The sequence below is a fragment of the Dendrobates tinctorius genome, unplaced genomic scaffold, assembly GCF_039654945.1.
Source record: "Dendrobates tinctorius isolate UK_male_01 unplaced genomic scaffold, ASM3965494v1 ptg000070l, whole genome shotgun sequence".
Classification (NCBI taxonomy): Eukaryota; Metazoa; Chordata; class Amphibia; order Anura; family Dendrobatidae; genus Dendrobates; species Dendrobates tinctorius.
Window position 1 is genome coordinate 73,791,050 of NW_027361738.1, and position 22,092 is coordinate 73,813,141.

Sequence of the window (22,092 nt, forward strand, 5' to 3'; positions counted from 1 at the left end):
AATACTTTCCATACCTAGTGTATATCAATAAAGCTATGTTTTTAGAGGGTTCTTGAAGCTGGATTTTTTTCTGCATTCGAATCATATTCCTGCTGATTTCCCTGGCTTTGGATTCCTCATTGGGTGAACTGATCTATTTTGGACTTTTCTCTTACTCTGCATATAGTAGATTGCTAAAGTATTCACCACCACCCACCATGTAGAGCCTCCTTTTGTGGCGATTATAATTGCAAGTCACTTTGGATAAGTCTCCATGAATTTTCCACATTTTGTTGCTGGGATTTTTGTCTATTCCTTAAGGCAAAACTGCCCCAGCTCCTTCAAGTTAGATGGCTTCCTCTGGTGAACAGCAACCTTCAGGTCTGACCACAGATTCTCAATTGGATTAAGGTCTGGGCTTTGATTCGGCCACTCATTTACATGTTTCCCCTTAAACCATTCAAGTGTTGCTTTGGCAATATGCTTTGGGTCATTGTCTTGTTGGAAGGTGAACCTCCATCCCAGTCTCAAATCACTGACAGACAGATTTTTTCCAAGAATATCCCTGTATTTCAGACCATTTATCTTCCCTTCAACTTGGACCAATTTCCCTGTCCCTGCTGCCGAAAAATATCTCCACAGCATGGTGCTGCCACCACTATGTTTCACTGTGGGGATGGTATTCTTGGTGTGATGTGCTATGTTGATTTGGCAGCAAACATAGTGATTACCTTGGAGGCCAAAAAGTTGTTTTTTGGTCTCATCTGACCACAGCGCTTTCCTCCATACATTTGGGGAGTCTCCCACATGACTATGGAGTGTACGGCTTATTGTGGTCGTATGAACATATACTTCAGTCACTGCTTGGGATATCTGCAGCTCCTTCAGGGTTACCTTTGGTCTCTGTGCTGCCTCCTTGATTAATTTCCTCCTTGCCCAGGCTGAGTGTTTCGGTGGGCGTCCCCCTCTTGGCAGGTTTGTTGTGGTACCATGTTCTTTCCATTTGATGAAAATGGATTTGATGTTGCTCCAGTGATCATCAGAGATTGGGATATTTTTGTATAACCCAACTTTGTCCCTGACTTGTTTGTAGATCTCCTTGGTCTTCATGGTGTTTGGTTAGTGGTGCCTCTTGTTAATGGTGTTGCAGCCTCTGTGGCCTTTCAGAAACGGAAAAGTGTATATACTGACAGACCATGCGAGACTTAGATTGCGCACAGGTTGACGTCCTGTCACTAAGCATGGGACTTATGAAGCTATTTGCTTGCACCAAAAATTTTTAGGGGCTTCATAGCAAAAAGGGTGAATACATATGTACCTGCTAATTTTTAGTTATTTGATTCCATTAATTGAATGTGTGCTTATATTTTTCTCACTTCACCAACTTAGACTCTTTAGTGCTGATGCATCACACACAAATCGGATCACAAAAATATTTAAACACAGGTTGTAATGTAACAAAATACGTAAAAAGAAAAGGAGGTGAATACTTTTGAAAGCCACTGTGTTTCATATGGCTCACAAATATGTCACATAGGCTGGTTTCACATTAGCATTTTTTAGCGCAGCGCATCGTGCGCGTCCATGCGCATGCGCCCCTATGTTTAACATGGCGAGCGCAAGGTCTAGTGTTTTCACGCGTTTGTATGCGTTTTCGTGTGCATGCGGTTTTTGTAGTGTGCGTCTGTTGCATTTTTGGTCCGTCCAACCTGTGTCAAAAAAACGCTTGCGCATGCTAGTGCACGGAATGCGACAAAATAACACATTACAGTCTATGGGAACGCAGGCGTTTAAAATCACATGCGTTTTAAGAGTTAGCATGGCTAGAAACTGGATAAAACGCATGCGCCTAAAAAAAAGCAAACGCATGCAAAACGCATGATGCGTTTTTTGCATGTGTTTCTATTGCGCACGAAGCGCAGTGCTAAAAAACGCTAATGTGAAAGTAGCCTTGGTCGTATAATTTAGATAATGCAATGTCCAGTTCACTTACTGAAGTCCATGGCAAGTGGACAGAGCCACAAAAGACTTGGGCGCTCCTCGGATTTGGCCCTGATAGTAACAATGTTCTCCCCCCTAAAAGACAAGACAATTTTATTTTAACAGAATTAATAAACAAATAACAATCACACGCAGTACATTCTACTCCCCTATTATCAATCACTTCAGACCCGGTATATCTTACATAAGGTATTTCCAAAATGTAAAATTTGTGTAGTTTAGTTATCCTACCATTTCAACTAATTCTATTCCCATCCGTTTAAACATTCATATAGTAAAAATGTTATGCTAAATGTTAGAGGCTGGAAAACAATTACCGTACACTTTATATTCACATAAATAGTGACATTATATTGCACATAAAATTTAGCTACACTTTACACACAAATAGTACTGGCATACTGTACACACAAATAGTAATGCTATACTGTACACACAAATAGTTCTGCTATGCAGTATACATAGTACTGCTATACTGTATACAATACTGATATACTGTATAAATAGTACTGCTACGTTGTACACAAATAGTACTGCTTTACTGTACACACAAATATACTGCTATACTGTATACATACCACTACTATACTGTACTTATGTTAAGGACATATAACTCTGCCCTTCACCTCGCCAAACAGACCTACTTCACCACCCTGATCTCCTCACTATCCAACAACCCCAAGAAACTTTTTGACACCTTTCACTCCCTCCTCAGGCCAAAAGCACAAGCCCCTATCACAGACATTTGCGCTGATGACCTTGCCTCCCACTTTATAGAGAAAATAGACAATATCCGTCAGGAAATCCGCTCCCAATCACCAAATTCAGTGACTCCCATCCCTCCCTGCATTCCCCCTGGCTCACTCTCCACATTCGATCCCATCACAGAAGAAGAAGTCTCCAGGCTCCTCTCCTCTTCTCGTCCGACTACATGCACAACCGACCCCATTCCCTCACATCTCCTCCAGTCTCTCTCCCCAGTCGTCACAACTCACCTAACTACAATCTTTAATCTCTCCCTCTCCTCTGGCATTTTCCCCTCCTCCTTCAAACACTCTATCATTACTCCATTACTAAAGAAACCCACCCTCGACCCATCCTGCACAAACAACTACAGACCAGTCTCCAATCTCCCCTTCATCTCTAAACTCTTGGAGCGCCTGATATACTCACGCCTTACCCGTTACCTCTCCACTCACTCCCTCCTAGACCCTTCACAGTCCGGTTTCCGCCCCCTACATTCGACAGAAACTACACTCATCAAAGTGACCAATGACCTTCTGACAGCAAAACGTAATGGTGACCACTCTCTGCTCATTCTTCTCGACCTTTCTGCAGCTTTCGACACTGTTGACCATCCTCTCCTACTCTCTAGGCTCCAGTCACTAGGCATTAAGGACACTGCTCTTTCCTGGTTCTCCTCCTATCTTTCCGACCGCTCCTTCAGTGTTCTGTTTTCTGGCTCCACTTCATCTCCTCTTCCTCTCACTGTTGGGGTACCTCAGGGCTCAGTCCTTGGCCCCCTTCTCTTCTCTCTCTATACGGCCCCAATTGGACAGACCATCAGCAGATTTGGCTTTCAGTACCATCTTTATGCTGATGACACACAACTGTACACATCATCCCCTGACCTTACCTCCGCTGTACTACAGAACGCCACTGACTGTCTGTCTGCAGTCTCCAACATCATGTCTGCTCTCTATCTGAAACTCAACCTCTCCAAAACTGAACTTCTTCTGCTCCCACCATCTACTAACCTCCCTAAATCTGACATTTCCCTCTCTGTGGGTGGCACCATAATAACACCCCGACAGCAGGCACGCTGTCTGGGTGTTATGTTCGACTCCGATCTCTCCTTCACCTCCCATATACAATCTCTTGCCCGCTCATGCCGCTTACACCTAAAGAACATCTCTAGAATCCGCCCTTTTCTCACCATGGAAACAAAAACTCTCACTGTCGCCCTGATCCACTCCCGCCTGGACTACTGTAATGCTCTATTAATTGGCCTCCCTCTCACTCGACTCTCCCCTCTCCAGTCTATCCTTAATGCAGCAGCCAGGGTTGTCCATCTGGCTAATCGTTACTCAGACGCGTCCGCTCTTCGCCAGTCGTTACACTGGCTGCCAATTCATTACAGGGTACAATTCAAAGTACTTGTTCTCACCCACAAAGCTCTCCACAGTGCGGCACCCCCTTACATCTCCTCCCTCATTTCTGTCTATCGGCCTAACCGACCGCTGCGCTCTGCAAATGACTTTCGACTAACCTCTGCCCTAATCCGTACCTCCCACTCCCGACTCCAAGACTTCTCCCGTGCTGCGCCAATCCTCTGGAATGCTCTACCCCAAGATATTAGGATCATCCACAATTTGCATAGTTTTAGGCGCTCGCTCAAAACGCATTTGTTCAGAGCGGCCTATCACATTCAGTAATCAAAGTCATGTTATGTTTGTGTGTGTGTAGCCCATTCACTATCTCCATCTAACCCCCACCCCCTGAAGATGGCTGGACCGTCATTGTAAATACATCATTGTAAATACAAACCTATGCTTTGTATCTCCCCCACCTCATTGTAGATTGTAAGCTCCACAAGCAGGGTCATCTTATTTCGCTTTAATTATTGTATTGTTAACGTTGTTACTTATGACTGTTGTGTTTGAAACTGTTCAACTGTAAAGCGCTGCGGAATATGTTGGCGCTATATAAATAAAGATTATTATTATTATTATTATTATAGTACTGCTATAATGTACAAATAGTACCGCTATACTGTACACACAAATAGTACTGGCATACTGTACACACAAATAGTTCTGCTATGCAGTATACATAGTACTGCTATACTGTATACAATACTGATATACTGTATAAATAGTACTGCTACGTTGTACATAAATAGTACTGCTTTACTGTACACACAAATATACTGCTATACTGTATACATACCACTACTACACAGTACAAACAAATAGTACTGCTATAATGTACAAATAGTACCGCTATACTGTACACACAAATAGTACTGCTATAATGTACAAATAGTACTGCTATACTGTATACAGCTGTGGCCAAAAGTATTGACACCCCTGCAATTCTGTCAGATAATACAGAAACACAAAATAGAAAGAAGCAAAAAGCAAAACATTGATCATTTCACACAAAACTCCAAAGATGGGCCAGACAAAAGTATTGGCACCCTCAGCCTAATACTTGGTTGCACAACCTTTAGCCAAAATAACTGCGACCAACCGCTTCCGGTAACCATCAATGAGTTTCTTACAATGCTCTGCTGGAATTTTAGACTATTCTTTTTTGGCAAACTGCTCCAGGTCCCTGATATTTGAAGGGTGCCTTCTCCAAACTGCCATTTTTAGATCTCTCCACAGGTGTTCTATGGGATTCAGGTCTGGACTCATTGCTGGCCACCTTAGAAGTCTCCAGTGCTTTCTCTCAAACCATTTTCTAGTGCTTTTTGAAGTGTGTTTTGGGTCATTGTCTTGCTGGAAGACCCATGACCTCTGAGGGAGACCCAGCTTTCTCACACTGGTCCCTACATTATGCTGCAAAATTTGTTGGTAGTCTTCAGACTTCATAATGCCATGCACGCGGTCAAGCAGTCCAGTGCCAGAGGCAGCAAAGCAACCCCAAAACATCAGGGAACCTCCGCCATGTTTGACTGTAGGGACCGTGTTCTTTTCTTTGAATGCCTCTTTTTTTCTCCTGTAAACTCTATGTTGATGCCTTTGCCCAAAAAGCTCTACTTTTGTCTCATCTGACTAGAGAACATTCTTCCAAAACGTTTTAGGCTTTTTCAGGTAAGTTTTGGCAAACTCCAGCCTGGCTTTTTTATGTCTCGGGGTAAGAAGTGGGGTCTTCCTGGGTCTCCTACCATACAGTCCCTTTTCAATCAGACGCCGACAGATAGTACCAGCGTCGGACTGGAACACCTTGGGCCCACCAGAGAAAATCATTCTTGGGGCCCACTATGTAGCTGCATAGAGTTAAATACCAGACCACCAATTATGCGGTAAAACACGCTAATATCCGGGTATAAGGTTGTACATGTCTTAATTATGTAGCAGGAGTTGGGGTAGCCCCCTCATAGAATATAAAGCAGCCCCCTCACATAGTATAATGCAGACATCTCATAGAATATAAGGCAGCCATCTCATAGAATATAATACTGCCCCCCTCATAGGCTATAATACTGCCCCCCTCATAGGGTATAATGCACCCCCTCATAGGGTATAATGCTGCCCCCCTCATAGGGTATAATACTGCCCCCCTCATAGGGTATAATGCACCCCCTCATAGGGAATAATGCACCCCCTCATAGGGTATAATGCTGCCCCCTCATAGGGTATAATACTGCCCCCCTCATAGGGTATAATACTGCCCCCCTCATAGGGTATAATACTGCCCCCCTCATAGGGTATAATGCTGCCTCCTCATAGGGTATAATACTGCCCCCCTCATAGGGAATAATGCATCCCCTCATAGGGAATAATGCTGCCCCCTCATAGGGTAGAATACTGCCCCCCTCATAGGGTATAATACTGCCCCCCTCATAGGGAATAATGCACCCCCTCATAGGGTATAATGCACCCCCTCATAGGGAATAATGCTGCCCTCCTCATAGGGTATAATGCTGACCCCACATAGGGTATAATGCTGCCTCCTCATAGGGTATAATACTGCCCCACTCATAGGGAATAATGCACCCCCTCATAGGGTATAATGCTATATAGATATATAGATATAGAGTTAGATAGATATAGATAGAAAGATAGATGTAGAAATAGATAGATATAGAGATAGATAGTAGATAACGGATAGAAAGTAGATAATGGATAGATATAGATAGAAAGATTCATAGAGATAGATAGAGATAGATAGAGATAGATATAAAGATAGATATAGAAAGAAATATAGATAGATAGATCGATAGGTAGATAGATATAGAGATAGATAGAAAATAGATAATGGATAGATAGATAGATATAGAGATAGATGGCTATAGATAGAAAGATATAGAGATAGATAGATATATAGATAGAGATAGATAATAGATATAGATAATAGATAGAGATATACAGATATAATAATAATAATAATAATAATAATAATATAGACATATATAGATAGATATAGAGATAAATATATATAGATAGATGGCTATAAATAAAAATAGATAAAGAGATATATAGAGATAGATAGATATAGAGATAATAGATATAGAGATAGAGATATGTATAGAGATAGATAGATATAGAGTTAGAAAGATAGATATAGAGAGATATAGAGATAGATAGATAGATATAGATAATAGAGATAATAGATAGATATAATAGATAGATATAGAGATAGATATAGAGATAGATGGATAGATCAATAGATAGATAGATAAAGAGCGAGAGATAGAGATAGAGATTGATAGATAATGAGATATAGAGATAGATATAGAGATATAGTGTTAGAAAGATAGATATAGCGATAGATAGATATAGAGATAGATATGGATATAGAGATATATATGGATATAGAGATAACAGATATAGAGATAGATAGATAGATATAGAGATAATATATAGATAGCTATAGAGAGAGAGATATAGAGATAGATATAGAGAGAAACAGATATATATATATAGAGATAGATATAGAGATAGATAGGTAGATAGATATAGAGATAATAGATATAGAGATAGATAGATATAGATAGAGATAGAGAGAGCGGTAGATAGAGAGAGAGATAGATATAGAGAGAGATAGATACAGAGATCGATAAATAGATAGAGAGATAGATATAGATATAGATAATAGATAGAGATAGATAGATAAAGATAGATAATAAATATATAGATAACAGATAGATATAGAGATAGAGTAAGATAGAAAGATATAGAGATAGGTAGATATAGATAATAGAGATAGCTAGATAGATAGACATAATAGATAGATATAGAGATAGATGTAGAGATAGAAAGATAGATATAGAGATAGAGCGATAGATAGAGATAGATAATAGAGATAAATAGATAGATAGAGAAAGATAGATAGATATAGAGATAGATATAGAGATAGAAAGATAGATAGATATACAGAGAGATAGATATAGAGATAAAGATAAATAGATAGATAGATATAGAGAGAGATATAGAGAGAAATAGATATAGATATAGAGATAATAGATAAAGATAGATAGATATATAGATATAGAGATAGAAAGATAGATATAGAGATAGAGCGATAGATATACAGAGAGATAGATATAGAGATAGATAGAGATATATAGATAGATAGCTATAGAGATATAGAGATAGATATAGAGAGAAATAGAGATAGATATAGAGATATAGATATAAAGATAGATATAGAGATAGATATAGATATAGAGATAGATAGATACAGAGAAAAGATATAGAGATAGATAACGGATAGATAGGTATAGAGATAGATAGATATAGATATTAGATAGATATATACAGTATATATATAGATAAAGATAGATAGATAGATAGATAGATATAGATGGTAGCTAGATAATAAATATAGAGATAATAGATATAGAGATAGATAGACATAATAGATAGATATAGAGATATATATAGATAGATATAGAGATAGATAGATAGATATAGAGATAGATGTAGAGATAGAAAGATAGATATAAAGATAGAGCGATAGAGATAGATATAGAAATAGATAGATATAGATAATGGATAGAGGTAGATATAGAGGTAGATATAGAGATAGATAGATAGAGAGAGACAGATAGAGAGAGCGAGAGAGATATAAAAAAAAAAAACAATCCACAATACTCACCTCTCCTCCTCGCTCCCACGCTGATCCCGGCTTCAGTGTCAGGAGCTCCCCCTCTGCCAGACACACAGCGGGTGCGCGATGTAGTGACGTCATCGCGCACTGGCTGTGAGCCAGGAGCAGAGAGGACTGAGGGCGGCGCCGGCCCTGATTTACAGCTGTAGTCTGCAGAGCAGCTTACTGGGCTGGGGGCGGGGCCTCTGGGGGGTGGAGACCTGAAATGATATTCACTGCTTCGCAGTGAATATTCATTTCTCTTTAGCAGCGGGGACAGGGGCTCCTGCCTCCTGACACCCGCTGCTACTCCGCTGGCAGGGGCCCCCATAGCAGCTGCATGGTGTGCGACACACCACTGGCTGGGGGCCCCTGGAGCAGCGGGGGCCCTAGGCAACTGCTGGCCCTGTATGCCAGCAGGTGCCAGGGCCCACCAGATGCCAGGGCCCACCTGTTGCACCCTCGGACTGCAGGGCAGCTTGAACTTGTTTGGATGTTAGTTGAGGTTCTTTATCCAACATCCGCACAATCTTGCGCTGAAATCTCTTGTCAATTTTTATTTTCCGGCCACATCTAGGGAGGTTAGCCACAGTGCCATGGGCTTTAAACTTCTTGATGACACTGCGCACGGTAGACACAGGAACATTCAGGTCTTTGGAGATGGACTTGTAGCCTTGAGATTGCTCATGCTTCCTCACAATTTGGTTTCTCAAGTCCTCAGACAGTTCTTTGGTCTTCTTTCTTTTCTCCATGCTCAATGTGGTACACACAAGGACACAGGACAGAGGTTGAGTCAACTTTAATCCATGTCAACTGGCTGCAAGTGTGATTTAGTTATTGCCAACACCTGTTAGGTGCCACAGGTAAGTTACAGGTGCTGTTAATTACACAAATTAGAGAAGCATCACATGATTTTTCGAACAGTGCCAATACTTTTGTCCACCCTCTTTTTTATGTTTGGTGTGGAATTATATCCAATTTGGCTTTAGGATAATTCTTTTTGTGTTTTTTCATTTAAGACAAATTAAATGAAGATAATAATACCAAAGAATTTGTGCTTGCAATCATTTTCAGGAAGAAACTGAGTATTATCTGACAGAATTGCAGGGGTGTCAATACTTTTGGCCACAACTGTACATAGTAATGTTATACTGTATGCACAAATACTGCTATGCAGAATACATAGTACTGCTACGTATATACATATATATGTACAAATAAATAGTTACTTTGCCCAGAGTACTGCAGCACTGTTCTACTGTACACAAATAATGCTTAAAGGGAACCTGTCACCTCATTTGAGAGTAGAGTAAAGTACTGCAGTGCGCAGGCATCGGGAAAGGTCAGAGGTCCAGCGCCTGCACACTGCAGTATTCTGCTCTGCCCTCAACAAGGCAAATCAGTACGCCTGCGCAGGAGCCGCGACAGAAGCAAGGAGGAGGACGTCATCGTATGAAGATGGGAGGTGCCGGACCGGACCGCAACACCCATTGGACCGGACCGCCCTCTCCGGTGAGTATAATCTAACATGTTTTTCTTATCTTCCAAGTTACATCGGGGGCTTATCTACAGTATTACAGAATGCTGTAGATAAGCCCCTAATGGCGGTGGCCGCAGCTTATTGCAGGAAAATGAGGTGATAGATTCCCTTTAATGCTACACTGCACACATGACTAGAGCACAATACTGTAGACAATATTGTACAGAAATAGTACTACTATGCTATACACACTAGTACTGCTATGCTGTATACATAGTGATGCTATGCACAAAGAGTACTGTAAGGCCTGTTTCACACTTGCTTTTTTTTGCAGCGCGTTTTTCCCGCAAAAAAACGCATTGAAAAACGCATACAAAAGCATACAACTGCTGCGTTTTTTTCAAGCATTTTTATGAGCATGCATGAAAAAAACGCAGCGTTTTTATGCGTTTGTATGCGTTTTTAGTGCGTTTTTACCGCGTTTGCGTTTTTTTCCAACATTAGGTGGCCCCTCACACTAACCCAAACCATGACTTTACTAACCCTAACCCTGACCCTAACCCTAACCCTAACCCTGACCCTAACCCTGACCCTAACCCTTAACCAAACCATACTTAACCCTAACCCTGACCCTAACCCTTAACCAAACCATACTTAACCCTAACCCTGACCCTAACCCTGACCCTAACCCTAACCCTGACCCTAACCCTTAACCAAACCATACTTAACCCTAACCCTGACCCTAACCCTAACCGACCCTAACCCTGACCCTAACCCTTAACCAAACCATACTTAACCCTAACCCTGACCCTAACCCTGACCCTGACCCTAACCCTAACCAAATCATACTTAACCCTAACCCTGACCCTAACCCTTAACCAAACCATACTTAACCCTAACCCTGACCCTAACCCTTAACCAAACCATACCTGACCCTAACCCTGACCCTAACCCTAACCCTGACCCTAACCCTAACCCTAACCCTGACCCTAACCCTTAACCAAACCATACTTAACCCTAACCCTGACCCTAACCCTGACCCTAACCCTTAACCAAACCATACTTAACCCTAACCCTGACCCTAACCCTAACCCTGACCCTAACCCTTAACCAAACCATACTTAACCCTAACCCTAACCCTGACCCTAACCCTAACCCTAAACCCCCTTAACTAACCCTAACTTTACCCAAACCCCTAAATTCCATTGTCTAAACTAATGGTAAAAAAAAAAACGCATGTGCAAAAAAACGCATACATAAGCATGCCAATGCGCACATATGCTCACCATAGACTTATAATGGGTGTCTTGCTGTAAAAAAACGCATTGCGCGCGCATGCGTTTTTTTGAGGCAAATCGGACGCACAAAAAATGCAACAAGTTGCATTTTGTGCGCCCGAGCGCATACCGCAAAAAAACGCATGCGCGGTAAAACGCGTACAAATGCATGTGTAAGCGCACATAAGCGCATCCCATGCAAAGTATAGGAAAAAAAAACGCATGCGCTATTTAGCGCTAAATTACCGCGAAAAAAAACGCAAATGTGAAACCAGCCTAATACTGTTGTAATGTAAAAAATACTGCTAGACTGTACACACGACTAGTGCACAATACTGTTCACAAATAGTACTACTATACTGTACAAAAACAGTACATAATTCTGGGCACATAAATACAGCAATACTATGTACATGAATAGAATCACTACACAATAGTGCGGTTATTCGGTACACCAATAGTACATGATACTGTACACAAATTGTACTGCTATACTGTATACATGAATAGTACACGATACTATACACATAAATAGTGCTGCTATACAGTACACAAATAGTACATGCCCAAAACATCCCTACCCAACTTTTTGCTCCCCTAAGCTATCAACTTGGCACAGTTCGAGTATCTTGAGCTGACCCATAGACAATAAATGGAGAATGAAAACCCATCTCTTCGGATAGGGCATTTCAAAATCCCATTCTCAGGATAGGTTGGGGATCCAGCAATTAGCAAGATATCACATTGCAAAGCTGGACAACCCCTTTATAAACACTTAGGAGCCTTTGCAGGTGTTGTTTGTCAATTATTCTAATTTACTGAGATAATGACTTTTGGGTTTTCATTGGCTGTAAGCCATAATCATGAACATTAATAGAAATAAACACGTGAAATAGATCACTCTGTGTGTAATGACGCTATAGAATATAGGAGATTCACTTTGTATCGAAGAACTGAAATAAATTCACTTTTTGATGATTTTCTAATTTTTGGAGACGCACCTGTACTTCAAAAGGAGTTTCAAGTGTCAGCTCTTTCTCATTTCAAATCCCCATCAGCGGAGTCATTACTGCTACGGTGTAGAAAATGTGGCACCCAAGCCACCCTGACAGACCCTGGTGGGGTGGTCGCATACTGTCCCCCTCCACTCCACACTGTGTCAGTGCGGGGTCCACCCTAACAAGTTATTTACTAGGAGAATGGGTACAATCTGGCCAAGAGTGCAGAGGTGGATTTGTATAGAAGATCTGCATAGTGCGGAGATTGATGTATGATGATTAAAATGGCAGAACGTAAATGGCAGCTTGCGGTGCCATCTGGCCAGGAAATACAACATAGGCAGAATCTTCATAATAGCTGCTACTTTTTATTATCTGCAAATTGCTGACTTGAAATTAGCAGCATTTAAAAACCAAGACATATAGGACCTACTCCAGCGATTAAAGGAACACTCCGAAAAAAAAAAGTATTAGAATAATCAATAACACAATGTGCATGACCAAGGAGAAAATCCATGTGTGCTTTGCACAGGGCGCTCCTTTAAGAGACTGATCCATAGGGTCCATCTGTATATGACTTGATGTAATGTTTCGTAGAATTGCAGGTGACATTACAATTACATGTATTGGTACTTTTGGCCCCTGTCCACACTGCTAAAAGCACCAACACCTGGTGTAAAAATAACAGCATCACTGTGCTTGATTGGCAGCAATCTCGCCTGACCTTAACCCCATAGAGAATCTATGGAGTATTGTCAAGAGGAAGATGAGAGACACCAGACCCAACAATGGAGACGAGCTGAAGGCTGCTATCAAAGCAACCTGGGCTTCCATAACCCCTCAGCAGTGCCACAGGCTGATCGCCTCCATGCCACGCCGCATTGATGCAGTAATTGATGCCAAAGGAGCCCTGACCAAGTACTGAGTGCATTTACTGACCATATATTTCCGTAGGACAACATTTTGGATTCTAAAATCATTTTTTCAAGCTGGTGTTATAAAGTATTCTAATTTACAGAGATAATGACTTTTGGGTTTTCATTGGCTGTAAGCCATAATCATCAAAATAACCAGAAATAAACACGTGAAATAGATCACTCTGTGTGTAATGACTCTATAGAATATAGGAGAGTCACTTTTTGTATTGAAGAACTGATATAAATTAACTTTTTGATGATATTCTAATTTTGTGAAAAGCGCCTGTATGTGGATGGTGGACGAAGATCCTGCAAATCTCAAAGGGGTTGTCAGATGCTCCAAAAAACTATACCAACGTCAATGACGGCTTTAAAAACGGACCTGAGGCATAGTCACCTGTCCTTGAATCCAGCGCAGTCTGCTCAGAGAGTCTGTACTAGCACCAGAAGCCATGAAATCATTGTTCTATTTTTCCAGAGATGCTAAGACCTATGATTGGCTGCAGCGGTCAAATGACTAGAGTGGTGAATTATCAAAAAGACATCCAATGACGCGCCATTCTAGCCACCTGATTGCAGCAGCCAATTATATGCCTCAGTGGTACTGTAACAGAAGAAAGGTGAAGTCATGACATCTGGTGCCAATGCAGACCACCTGCCTGGCCTGGCCTGGCTCCATCGGCTGAAATCAGGTCATTAAGCCTTACTTTGCTATTTTAAAGTCATCAATGGCATAGATAGTTATTTTAAGCCCGGACAACCCCTCTAACTATAGGGAGCACAGTGCCAATCACCGTTGGCACTAGCGCCTGAACAGCCCAGTAGCCTTCATGCGACACATGAGGATACTACAATAATGAAGGCATACGATGGCCATAAGGGCCCACATTTAGCATTTATATGGGTGGAACTCTACAGACCCTGTTAAAATTGCACGGACTATTTCATAAATTGCTCCTTTGTAATAAACACCACCCTTCGCCTGCGTATATATAATCTTTCGTCCAAAGCACGTCCTGTGTAGCGCTAGCACTAATCGAATAGATTGAATATCCTGGGGCTTATGTGAAAGCTTCAGAGATACCATCGATCCTCTGTTCCGAAGTTTGCAAAAGTCAATTTTGGCCAAGTTCCCAGCTTCTAGCATGAGGCAGCACTTAGCCGGATGCACAAGAACACTCCTCTCTCTCGATCATTGATGTACAGATATATCAGTCCGCTGCATTCAGGAACTATTGCCTACACTGAATGGGCTCCTGTAGGGTCTCCCAAATCAGTCAGGCATAAACTACGGGTGTGCGATGCATCAGCAGAGTTACCTATTATTTTGAAAAAGTTGGTGGGATCAAATATAGCTGCTATTACAGGTCCCAAAAGGATTCTAAGATCACTCAACGATTGTGCCGTACTTGCTATTCTCCCTGAACATCTTGTAGGCTCTGTGGTAGGGGCCCGGATTGGGGGGTGGTCCACTGCTTACCACGACCAGACGATGCAATGACGAGACGGAGGCAGATTCCAATTGTAACTGGTCCGAGTTTATTGGCCTTCCTCTTGACGACCGTAGCCATACACCGCAGCACGTTTACAGCTCTCCGTTTCCAGACCCGGGTACCTTCACCTTTCCTTCAGTCGTGAGGACGTCCCTCGCGGATCTTTCGCTGGGGCTGTCCTAGACCAATCTACCGCCAGCGCTTCACCTGCCCGAGGTCATCATCCAATTGGTACCGCCGGGGCCTCGTCTGTCCTGCGGTCTGTTGTGTCAGGGCCACCCCCCGACTGTCTTCTCCTGTCAGTCCCCTGGTCGAGCTCTTCACCGTTCCCGGTCTTCTGTCCTGAGTCCTCCTCTCATGAGCTCCTCCCAGGACTAGCCTAGCCTGAAACCCCAACCTGTCCTATTTATCCCCTCTCTCACTGGGAATTTCCCTCCTGGGTTCCTATCTCCCCGCCCCCATGACTAAGCAGTTTCTATAGCGGTAAGCTGATGTTAAGTCCTGAACTACACTCCCCCCTGCCATCTTGTGGTCAAATTTCGGTACTGCACTCCCTTTTCTGTCTCTCCCTGCTGTTACCTTTCTGTCATTGCCAATCTCCGTCTGTAGTGCACACATCGTCCCCTCCTACTTCCAGTCAAGTCTGTCCGTCAAGTCACCTTCCCCACAGCTCCATGAAAAAAAAACACTTTCCAGACTACTGGAAGAGTTGGCCATTCTCCTATGCGCTTCCAAACCGTTCCCATACCTCCAGAAACCAGTGCGTCTAGGAAGGAAGTTTTCTGTGCGTGGCACCAGGATCCTCTATTACCGGATGGCGCTCCAGTGTCCGATCTCGCAATTAGGGGGCAGGGAATAGAAAGTTGCATTTGGCATGAGAAAAAAAAATTGCAGCCTGCTGCGGGTGGCCCCGGAATTTGGATCACACAAGCCCATTCACATCTGTGGGTTTGTTTGAAACACCGGACTGCACTCGGATGTCAACCAAATGCAGTCTGACATCCGCAGAATCAGACAATGGGGAAATTAAGTTTTTCTTTTTTTCCACACTGGTGATTCCATTCTCGCATGCGAGAGAATTTGGATTGCAGTGAACTGACACTCGGATCGAACTCTGGCCGAGTATGAGCCGAGTGTCATTAGCATAATCGGAATCTATGGCCACGTGACCCCGGCCAAATAGAGAAAGTCAGAGTCATAGTAGTCGGAAATAGTCTACGGTAGTCAAGTATTTGAATGGGGCCACCATGCAATACTACGCTGGACCCTCAGCGGTGGTGACACTAAGGCCACAATTGTCTTAGCGCCCTTTTCTTTAGTAAAAATTCTAATAGTGACTTTTATGTTTGTGCCAAATTCATTGGCGCCTATTTAAAGTTAACTTTACTTGGGTTTGCTGTTTTGGTTTCAAATGTAAACATGGTTTTCCTTTTCCGAATGTTTTAGCTTAATGCATCATTTTCAAGATTTCGAACTGTTGCTCCACTTTTGCCCAATTGTACCCCATAACCTGATTAGAGTACAGCATTTCTCTCATTTTATTTTTGTACAGCATTAGACTAACCGCATTTTAAAGGACAGTGCGACTTTTTGTTCTAAAAAAGCAAAAAAATTTGTATACGGCCACGTACCCATGTTGAGTATTTGGTCATTATTTACCATCAGTATTTGTAAGCCAAAACCAGGAGAGGGACAATCAGAGGAAAAGTATAATAGAAACACGTCACCACTTCTGGGATTTATCACCCACTCCTGGTGCTGGCTCAAAAATACAGAGGTTAATAAAACTCACCAAAACACTCAATGTGTGAACATGGCCTAAGACAAAAAAAAACAAAACAAAGTGTGTTTGATTTTGCGCAACAATCACCAACCCGTGTGCACCATTTTTCAGAATTTGGTGCAGAAAGCTACAACAAATAACCCGAGACAAAAAAGAAAAATCACTTAAAATTTAAAAAAATGTAAATCGTGAATCGGGACCCAACTATACCACAAAAGAAACACCAATATTTCACAGATAAAATTAAGGGGAAAAAAAAAATCTGTGTTCTGAGGAGGAATTTTTCCATATTGATTTTTTTTTTTTTATTATTAAACTGACTGCTAAAATAGGCAATTGAGTCGGAAACAAGTCAGCTTTTCCAATGCTTTCAGTTTTGGTTGATAGTTTTGCCTTCATTTTCACAGGTACCGGTTGGGATCTTGTAATGTAAAATACAGAAAGTTGGAAATTAACTTAATAAAACCAAAATGTGTAGGAATCATTTAAAAAAAAAATAAAAAATGCAATTTTCTGGTAATTATTAGTGATGCGCAAATGTGCTCGGATTATGTGTTATCCATGCTCAGGGGCTAACCGAGTGTCTTCGGCGTGCTCGAAAAATATGTTATAGCCACCCACGGCTGCATGTCTCGCGACTGTTTGACAGTCGCAACACATGCAAGGATTGCCTAACAAACAGGAAATCCCTGCATTTATTGACGCTGTCGAACAGCCGCGAGACATGCAGCCGCGGGGACTCGGACATATTTTTTGAGCACGCTGAAGACACTCAGTTAGCATATGAGCATGCTCAGATAACACCTTATCCCAGCACGTTCGCTCATCACTAATTGTTTATTGGGGTTACCAGCATTTTTTTGATATTACATCAAGTGTGCTCTTCATATATTTTCTTGGGGCTGCATACATTTACATCAAACCTGTAGTTGAGGCTGCATCTGAAGTAATAGTTTTGTGTAAGGTTTTTTTTTTTAGAAGTTTATCAGCAGGTCTTATTAATTTCTATGGGACTCAAAAGGAACTGTTGAGCTTTTGTCATTGCTTGATCTCAAGTTGCCCCAATATACAGTATATGGTTGGGAAGTGTCATCAGATACATCAAAATATGTTTTAGGCTGGTTCTCATGTACATCATAAATCCAATTTTGGCCACAATGTGGCGGAACAGCTATATACAGTACAGAAGTGCCTTCAGATCATGGATATGGACCCCCCAACCTCAATGTCAAACAAGTGTCCTGGATTCAATAATTCTGTCCAAGATTCTTGGTACAGTTCAAACAGACTTATCTTCTCCCTTACCTTGAGATTTACTTATAGGGTTGACCACCTCCTTGAAGTGGCAGTAGAAATCCAGATAAAGACAAGATAAATAGTACTCCTAAAGTTGGCTACACGCATGAGTTAACTGTTGGCCTAGCGTTTCTATGGTGTAGTAGGTCACCTGGTGAGGTGGATCCACTAAGCCTTTGGTCCGGGTGGGCACATGGGCCCCAAGCTTCCAGAGCACAAGTAGAATTATGGGGACAAGGACTAAATGGAAACTCAGGAGTAGACGGACAGATGGAGTGGAACCCAGCAGGGATGGATGCTAGTTGAAATACACAGTAGTACAAATAATGGAGCTTACCAAACAAGGAACAGTCTCAATCGGTTTATGGAGATGATGTCATTGATCCACGCCGGGAAGCCTGCAAAACCCGTTGTGGAGCCCAACAGAGGACACCGGACCCAGGAAAAGGGAGCAGAGCTTGGGATGCCCGGGACAGGCGAGTAACATATGATAGACAGCTATCTCTCCCATACATTGAAAATTCGGCTTGGCCGAACATTAATGTGTTTTCAATGGGGAGAGGGCAGAAAGCTGCTGCCAGACCCCTCTCTGACATTGGCTTATCTCCCCTATAAAGAAGAAAAAAAATTGGGTGTTTTCACTGTCCAATCCTTCTCTCTCCTGACATCATTTCATGGGGGAGAGTCAGGAGGACCCTATACCTATCAACTGGTTCCACATAAATCGTCTGGTTTGACCGACCCTCATCTGTGTGTATGGGATCTACTAACTTCCATCAATGGCCTCTCTCCCAGGCAGGTAGGAAATGACTATACACTGATGAGGAGCAAGAAACAGCCGTCTCTGGATGGATGTCTTTTCCATTTGGTTTAGTTAAATATTGTAAGTCATATGGCAAAGGCTTGCTAAAGGGTTGGACACCGAGTTGTAGAGTGGACACTTCCTATAAGTGGCACAGAGGAATAGCTTTCTTCTTCTTCTTGGAAAAGAACTAATTTGCAAACCTTTTTCCAGGGAACATAGCTTTCCCTACAAACCCAAGCATGCCAGCTTAGCAGTCTCCATAAGAAGAAATTGTCCTTTCACTGTAGACAATGACAATAAAATAAAAGATTTGGCTGCTGATTGGCCGGTCAGAAGAGTAGAGAGCGATGTGAGACCATGAGATAAAGGTGTCCTTACAGGGGGCACTGTGCCGGGCATATTTCTATGGGCATTGCGATAGCAGTAATTATTCAGAACTGCTAAACGGCTGACAATATTCTGTGCGGCGGGTGCAGTGGTATGAGCAATCCTGAGCTGATGGCAATAACATTGCTCGTATGACTATTTGGCCTTCATCCTCATCATCCTAACAGTAGTGCATACAGTAGCTGTAATTGGCACCAGTGTGCAGTATTATGTGGCATCGGCACAGGGACAGTCTGTCATATTCTTCTCTATCTGAGGCTCCCTAAATATGAGCTTGGCAATTTTTAGCTTCCTGAAAAACTGGCCGGCCTTGACTATTTTTTTTTGTCACTGGATACTAAAGGAGTTGTAAAACAACACAAAATAATGCTCCAATGTGTATGAAATCTGATTTAATTGCACCCTATTGGGCCAGTTTCAGGACCCTTCTTTATGTCTTTGCAGCTACCATTAAAGGAAACATGGTATGAAGAGCTGGTATGAAGATGGAGAAGCTAAGCAGAATGATTACAGATTTTTTTTTTTAAAGATTTAGTATAAATTGTATCTTAGTAGCAGGAATCCATGGTATTTGTGTATATTCAAGTCCAGTGGGCGGCCCTATGAGTGATTGACAGCTATCTCTGCATGCACAGTCATACAGGGTACTTCCGAGTGTCCTGTTCGCCAGCGGAATCTAGTACATCTGCTACCTGTTCCTGCGTTTTCTGTCCACCTGCAGTCACCAGAACCTCTGCTAAATCTTCCTGGTCTGCTGTCTGCCTGCGGTCTTCAGTACCTCTGCTACCTGTTCCTGGTCTCCAGTCTGCATGCTGTCTCCAGGACCTCAGCTACCTGTTCCTGATCCCCTGTCCCCCCTGTGGTCTCCAGGACCTCAGCTACCTGTTCCTGCTCCCCTGTCACCCTGTGGTGTCCAGGACCTCAGCTACCTGTTCCTGGTCCCCTGTCCCCCTGTGGTCTCCAGGACCTCAGCTACCTGTTCCTGCTCCCCTGTCGCCCTGTGGTCTCCAGGACCTCAGCTACCTGTTCCTGATCCCCTGTGGTCTCCAGGACCTCAGCTACCTGTTCCTGATCCCCATCCCCCTGTGGTCTGCAGGACCTCAGCTACCTGTTCCTGACCCCCTGTCCCCCCGTGTGGTCTCCAGGACCTCAGCTACCTGTTCCTGATCCCCTGTGGTCTCCAGGACCTCTGCTAACTGTTCCTGATCTCCTGTCCCCCTGTGGTCTCCAGGACCTCTGCTACCTGTTCCTAGTCCCCTGTTCCCCTGTGGTCTCCAGGACCTCAGCTACCTGTTTCTGATCCCCTGTGGTCTCCAGGACCTCTGCTACCTGTTCCTGATCTCTTGTCTCCCTGTGGTCTCCAGGACCTCAGCTACCTGTTCCTGGTCCCCTGTCCCCCTGTGGTCTCCAGGACCTCAGCTACCTGTTCCTGATCCCCTGTCCCCCTGTGGTCTCCAGGACCTCAGCTACCTGTTCCTGATCCCCTGTGGTCTCCAGGACCTCAGCTACCTGTTCCTGATCCCCATCCCCCTGTGGTCTGCAGGACCTCAGCTACCTGTTCCTGACCCCCTGTCCCCCCGTGTGGTCTCCAGGACCTCAGCTACCTGTTCCTGATCCCCTGTGGTCTCCAGGACCTCTGCTAACTGTTCCTGATCTCCTGTCCCCCTGTGGTCTCCAGGACCTCTGCTACCTGTTCCTAGTCCCCTGTTCCCCTGTGGTCTCCAGGACCTCAGCTACCTGTTTCTGATCCCCTGTGGTCTCCAGGACCTCTGCTACCTGTTCCTGATCTCTTGTCCCCCTGTGGTCTCCAGGACCTCAGCTACCTGTTCCTGGTCCCCTGTCCCCCTGTGGTCTCCAGGACCTCAGCTACCTGTTCCTGATCCCCTGTCCCCCTGTGGTCTACAGGACCTCAGCTACCTGTTCCTGATCCCCTGTGGTCTCCAGGACCTCAGCTACCTGTTCCTGATCCCCATCCCCCATGTGGTCTGCAGGACCTCAGCTACCTGTTCCTGACCCCCTGTCCCCCCGTGTGGTCTCCAGGACCTCAGCTACCTGTTCCTGATCCCCTGTGGTCTCCAGGACCTCTGCTAACTGTTCCTGATCTCCTGTCCCCCTGTGGTCTCCAGGACCTCTGCTACCTGTTCCTGGTCCCCTGTTCCCCTGTGGTCTCCAGGACCTCAGCTACCTGTTCCTGATCCCCTGTGGTCTCCAGGACCTCTGCTACCTGTTCCTGATCTCCTGTCCCCCTGTGGTCTCCAGGACCTCAGCTACCTGTTCCTGGTCCCCTGTCCCCCTGTGGTCTCCAGGACCTCTGCTACCTGTTCCTGATCTCCTGTCTCTCTGTGGTCTCCAGGACCTCTGCTACCTGTTCCTGATCTCCTGTCCCCCTGTGGTCTCCAGGACCTCTGCTAACTGTTCCTGGTCTCATGTCCTTAACTGAAAAAAATAACTGGAGTACAAGTTGGCATCCATGCAAAATATGAGCATGTTCACACTGGCCATCAAATAGACAAAAGACAAAACCCATGACAGAAACAAAATTAACAAATACCCTGCTGTAAGTTAATAAGCAAAACTAATAGAGCATATAAATAAATTGGATACTACGTAAACACCGTTTTGGATTAAAAAAAAAGTGTAAAGGTCATTCCACCAATGTCAAGGTGTACCTAAATTCGGGATGGTCCTAACCTCTAGTATTAAAACCTTACCATGCGTCATTGTGACATGTAAATAAGGGCTGAGTAGGAAGGACCGCCTCCCAAACATGTCTGTGGCCTCCCTACCTTTGAGCTAGATATTACATTTAAAAAGCTCCCCACTAGCTGTGTGTCCACGTTCGTGACCCAGTCCGGCT

General features: G+C 43.4%; 1 protein-coding gene across 7 annotated transcripts in view; it reads right to left on the reverse strand.

Moving 5' to 3' along the window:
* ADAM22 (ADAM metallopeptidase domain 22) overlaps positions 1-22,092 on the reverse strand; it is a 290,157-nt gene that overhangs the window by 125,683 nt on the left and 142,382 nt on the right. For all 7 annotated transcript variants that reach the window (XM_073581902.1, XM_073581906.1, XM_073581904.1 and 4 more), the window contains exon 5: positions 1,973-2,055. In XM_073581902.1, coding sequence (XP_073438003.1) covers positions 1,973-2,055 — 83 coding nt within the window. The remainder of the gene's footprint in view (positions 1-1,972; positions 2,056-22,092) is intronic.